The sequence below is a fragment of the Mytilus galloprovincialis genome, chromosome 3 (genome assembly GCF_965363235.1).
Source record: "Mytilus galloprovincialis chromosome 3, xbMytGall1.hap1.1, whole genome shotgun sequence".
NCBI lineage: Eukaryota > Metazoa > Mollusca > Bivalvia > Mytilida > Mytilidae > Mytilus > Mytilus galloprovincialis.
Genome location: NC_134840.1, coordinates 49,913,767 through 49,918,838, shown reverse-complemented (window position 1 = coordinate 49,918,838; position 5,072 = coordinate 49,913,767). Strand labels below are relative to the sequence as shown.

Sequence of the window (5,072 nt, the reverse complement as noted above, 5' to 3'; positions counted from 1 at the left end):
CAGGAGTAGAAGACACTGTACCTTTTGTTCCACCTGATATTGATAAGTTTTTAGTAGTTTTGTTTGGTTCCAATGTATGTGTCTACGTGAACTGATGATAATCAGTATGCCTAGAGAATTATAAGACATATCAAACAGATAGATTGTATTGTACATGTAAGTGTATCAATATTTTGTGAAGAGGCATACATACAAAAAAAACCAGAACAATAAACCCACTGTGACAACTTCATCCGATTTTTCGAATTACATTTCTTTATGGTGGTCAGAATGTTTTAATTGAAATGTTCATACTAGTAAAACCTAGTGTCACAATTACATGTAATTAGCTTTAAGATTTTTTTCTGGAAGCGAACATCAATTATATTATCAGACTTCTTTGTTTTCTTTGTAATATTAGAAAAATAACATTGATACATTACTGAACAGTTCGATCAATTTTTGCAGATACATAAAATCTAAAGTGTAGGATTGTACTATAAAGCCCATTGCACAATATATTATTTTCACTTCTTTTTTGCACTCGTCTTTTTTGATGTTCCAGATTCTGTGGTTTTCTTCGGTTTGGACGTAAACCTTCCGGCCGGACTTGGGGATTTTCCACCTCGTTTTTTAATTTTAGGGGTCGCTATATGGTCTACATGTACTTTAAAGTTTGGAAACAAGTTTTCGTACTGTTCTAATAAAGGAGTGTATTGATAGTTCTTTGAATCTATTGGAGAACCAGAATCGATCGATAAGTTGTCTTGTAGTTGTTCTTTCTGTACTAAAATGTAAGTTTCGTGCGAATTCAAATATTTCGTTGCACTGTCATACTTGTGTAGATCTAGTTCCTTCACAAGACCTGAAAAAAACAAGATACCATTTTGAATTGTTTATAGACATGTCCAGTTTTAGTTAATTTTCGACGAGTGACATATTTCCATGCATGCATCTTGGTATTGTCATTGTCTGTCAGTAAAAAAATAGATAAGTGTCATTTGAATAACGGTTATTCTCGCCCCGGCATGTTTTCATTGCGAATGTGTGCTGACGCTTGTCAAATCATGAGTTATCAAGCAAACGATTTAATCTTTCTGACTGCGATTCATTTCTCAAGTTCGTGTTATGTCATACAGGTATTATATGATTTGGTTATAATAAATTTTAATCGGAAAATACACGATAAGTACGCGAACTTTATGATTCTTCGAGATTCATTTTTTAGATAGCAGGGACTGATAGATATTATTACAGAAATAAGTAAACAATTAGTATCAGGGATGTTAATGCTTACACTATTGCACTTTAATAATATACTTGTTTGTTTCCACGCTCTTTGTTTATATTGTAATGCCAACATTTTTAATAAGTTGCCAAAGAAACTAACTGCATGTCTAGTGCCAGTTCGTTAAAGTATGTTGGTTGTAATGTCACCATTGGTTTTTCTAAAATTGAGGATGGAAATGGAAAATGTGTCAAAGTAACAACAACCCGACCAAAGGTCTGGCTATTGTTTCCTTTTACAAGGAGGTCAGAATCACATTTTAAACGAAAGTTTTGATTCTGAATCGGATAGTGATTGACGTTTGTTGTTTTGTCTATTGATGTCAATTTGTCCGAAAGAAGTGGGGTGTTGTTTGACCTGAGTCATTGTAATGTCCGAAATGATTGGGCCGATGTTCGTGTTTGACTTTACTCGTTGTGATCTCCGAAAGGGATTTCGATGTTCGTGTTTCACTTATTTAAAGTCGTTGTGAAGTCTGAAAGGAGTTGGGTTTTCGTGTTTGCATGACTTTAACGTTGTGTTTTCAAAAGGAGTTGGCTGTTCGTGTTTTGCTTTGGTAGTTGTGCTGTCCAATAATTTATGTAAATCCAGTTATCATTTGTTCATGATAACCCATACAGTTCTATATGCTTTGATAACGTGAGTACTATAAGACTACTTGTTTTTTTCGTTTGTTTACTTTTAAAAGCAATTAAACCCAGTCGTTGAATAAGGGCACGGCTAAATAATATATAGGGACAATCACTACATTCTAATCGATGAAAATATATTGAAGATATGATGAAAAGTTAAATAAAGTATACAAAAGCTAATGGTGTGACACTTATATTATTTTAAATACCACGTAATATGTTTTAAAAGTCCACTTTCAAGAAGGAGTGAATAGGTTTGAAGAAAATTTATATTACCCACGTCAGATTGAGAAAATAACCTGCTTATTGGACCTATTAATATTCTTCAATTCGTAGACCTAGGTAATATTTGACAGAATGTCAACTTTGGGTTCTTAACAAATTCAATAACCTAGACTTGCTTCACTAGAAGTCATCTTAACATACGATAATTTTGTGTCAGTGTTTGTGAAATGAAGAGTTTTAATCATAAATGATCTATGAATGATTAATGTAAGATCCTGAATAGTTTTATGATTAAAATAATGTTTATGTGCTCAGATAATACCAACCGTAACATAAGAATGGAAACTCTTTTAAATGAACAAAGTTGGCACTTCAATCATTGGTGTTCGAAATAAGATTTTTTTATGTTTTAATTAAAGAATGTATTCTTGTGGTGATTTGTTAATGTGAACGTTATCAAGGAAAGTTTCATACAACAAGAAACTTTTAGAGCGAACTAGCTCATAAGTGATGAAATGGGTTAAAGTCGTTACATTTTCGAACTCTTCCTGGGTGCCGTTTGCTTTAGAGATCCATTTTCATTATCAAGGTATAATCATAGGTAAAACCTACCTGTTCCCCAGCATGATTTGCCCAACAACATAAAATGAAACACCACTAATATACAACGTGATAATGTTACATAATGATTGATAAAAGTATGTTTTACTATGTGTTTCTTTATTCTACATTGGCTAGAGGTATAGGGGAGGATTGTGATATCACAAAACATGTATAACCCCGCCGTATGTTTGCGCCTATCCCAAGTCAGGTGCCTCTAGCCTTTGTTAGTCTTGTATGCTTTGGAGGTTAGTGTGAAGTCCATTTTTACTGAACTAATAGTACACAATATTATGCAGAGGCCAGATGAGGACCACCTCTGGGTGCCGAGTTTTCTCGCTGCGTTGAAGACAAATTGGTAGCTTTTTCTGGTGTCTGCTCTTTGGTTGGGTTGTTGTGTCTTTGACATTTTCCACAGTTCCATTCTCAATTTTATTTTTAACATTTTTAAATTTATATAAAAAAAATAGTCATTATTGTATTTTCATTAAAACAAATATAAAGCGTTTAAAGATTGTTAATCACATGAGGATAACTACAACATATTTTGCGTTTCTTATGGAAAGAACAAATTTACAATGACTGTGCAAAACAGTGAGACTACAATATCATGATGAACACCGAATTGAACCAATAAATGCACTGTCATGTTTCTTTTGTTTCAAGGCCTCCTACATTTTACATTAATGAAAAAATTCCAAATTATGAAACATGACTCCAAGCCAACTAAAATCAATTAAGGCTACCACCCGGGGTCGCCCTTTAAAACAAAAGTACATTTAAATTGCAATAGGCTTATCAGTAGTTGAACTGATAGCCTTTTGACACATTCCCAACTTCTTACCGAGATAAAATATTAGTATTGCACTTAATACATCTACTTCAGTTTGTTTAATACCCGGTTTTATGATATACAAGGGTAGACAGCTGAGATGAAAATGTTGTCAGATAAATGGTAGTTTAACTTTCTATATTCTAAAAAAAGAAAAGCCAATTTTAAGTTTTATAAGTCGAATTCACAGGTAATGACGAAAATCAAACGTACGATATCTAAAACAAGATATTCTGTTTTTTGTATAATGAAAATTTATACGGAGGAGACCAAACATTAAGATTTAGCAGTCAGCTTAGAAAAAACCCTGTTGTCGTACACAGTCGTTATAGTCGGTGACTTTCAAAGGGTTCCAACATCTCATCTGATGATTATGTCCTCATATGGCGATTGTAATTTGGAAACTTCAATCTTATGATGTGCCATCACGAAACGTAAAACTTTTCAAATATATATATGAAATTATATTCCCCTCCATGACAACTGAAATATTCGGGCATGTACATTTGCATATAAGGAAACCTTTTACGCTTATATCATACTTCGATCCGTACAATCTCGGACAGCACGATTCGGCTGTTACAACACCAGAAAATACATGAATAGCAGTATGTATATGAAAATAAAACAATACCTGTTTCGTCTGACAAATCAACAATTACATTGGAGTTGCCATATCCCGCTCTCTTCTTTATACTGTTCAGTAGATTGATAATAGCACACATAGGATTGCACAATAATGTCTCATTCTGTCCATACTTAACTATAATGAACATGGTGATATATTCCTTTTCAAATGGTTTGACAACACAGAAGTTGTAGATTAATCCTTATTCAAACAACAATTTCATTCCAAATTTCATATTTACATTTAAAAGTTACAGTTGCTTTGTTTGACAACGGTAAGTCTTTTTTTAAATGAATACCATGTTATTATATCTATCTTGTGGTGACACGATCCTTTGCGTGTAATGAGTATGGCCTTCCACTCCTCATATATCTATCCCTATTAAAAAGTTTAAATGAAACATTTAAATCAGGTCGTTTGTATATATATGTTTATTCCGATCGAACGTCGCCCAGATACATTATGTACGTAAGTTGAATTAGCCCTACTGAACATTTATCTTCACTATTGGATCAAATGGAATATATTAAAGTTCGCATTTGTTAAGGGTTAAAGTTTATTTACTATGAACTTCAAAAATCTTTTCTGCTGTTTTCGAAACAACGATTAATATTATAAATGGGACTGATAAAGCATTCGATTAGTTTTTATTCTGCGTCAATAATTATGACGAGGTAAAATCAATTTAAAGGAATTAACTGGAATTTAAATGAAGTAAAGCTTTATTGTTCATTGCCTTCATACAAGAATTGTCAATCGGTGTTATATTAAACAGTTTCATTTAAAATGATTTTAACTAAATATTGATTCCATTTAATGGACATTTTCTTTCCGTGCCTTGCATTTGTGATCAAAAGCTGGCGGAAGTTTTATATTTAATAATGTATA

The 5,072-nt window shown here is 32.7% G+C and overlaps 1 protein-coding gene across 1 annotated transcript; it reads right to left on the bottom strand.

Moving 5' to 3' along the window:
- Nucleotides 1-232: 232 nt before the first annotated feature.
- LOC143068215 (uncharacterized protein CXorf65 homolog) lies at nucleotides 233-4,658 on the bottom strand. Its single transcript, XM_076242098.1, has 2 exons — nucleotides 4,191-4,658; nucleotides 233-844 (listed from the first exon to the last, which is right to left on the bottom strand). The coding sequence occupies exons 1-2, from the start codon at nucleotides 4,330-4,332 to the stop codon at nucleotides 507-509; spliced, it is 480 nt and encodes a 159-aa protein (XP_076098213.1). The 5' UTR covers nucleotides 4,333-4,658; the 3' UTR covers nucleotides 233-506.
- Nucleotides 4,659-5,072: the final 414 nt, after the last annotated feature.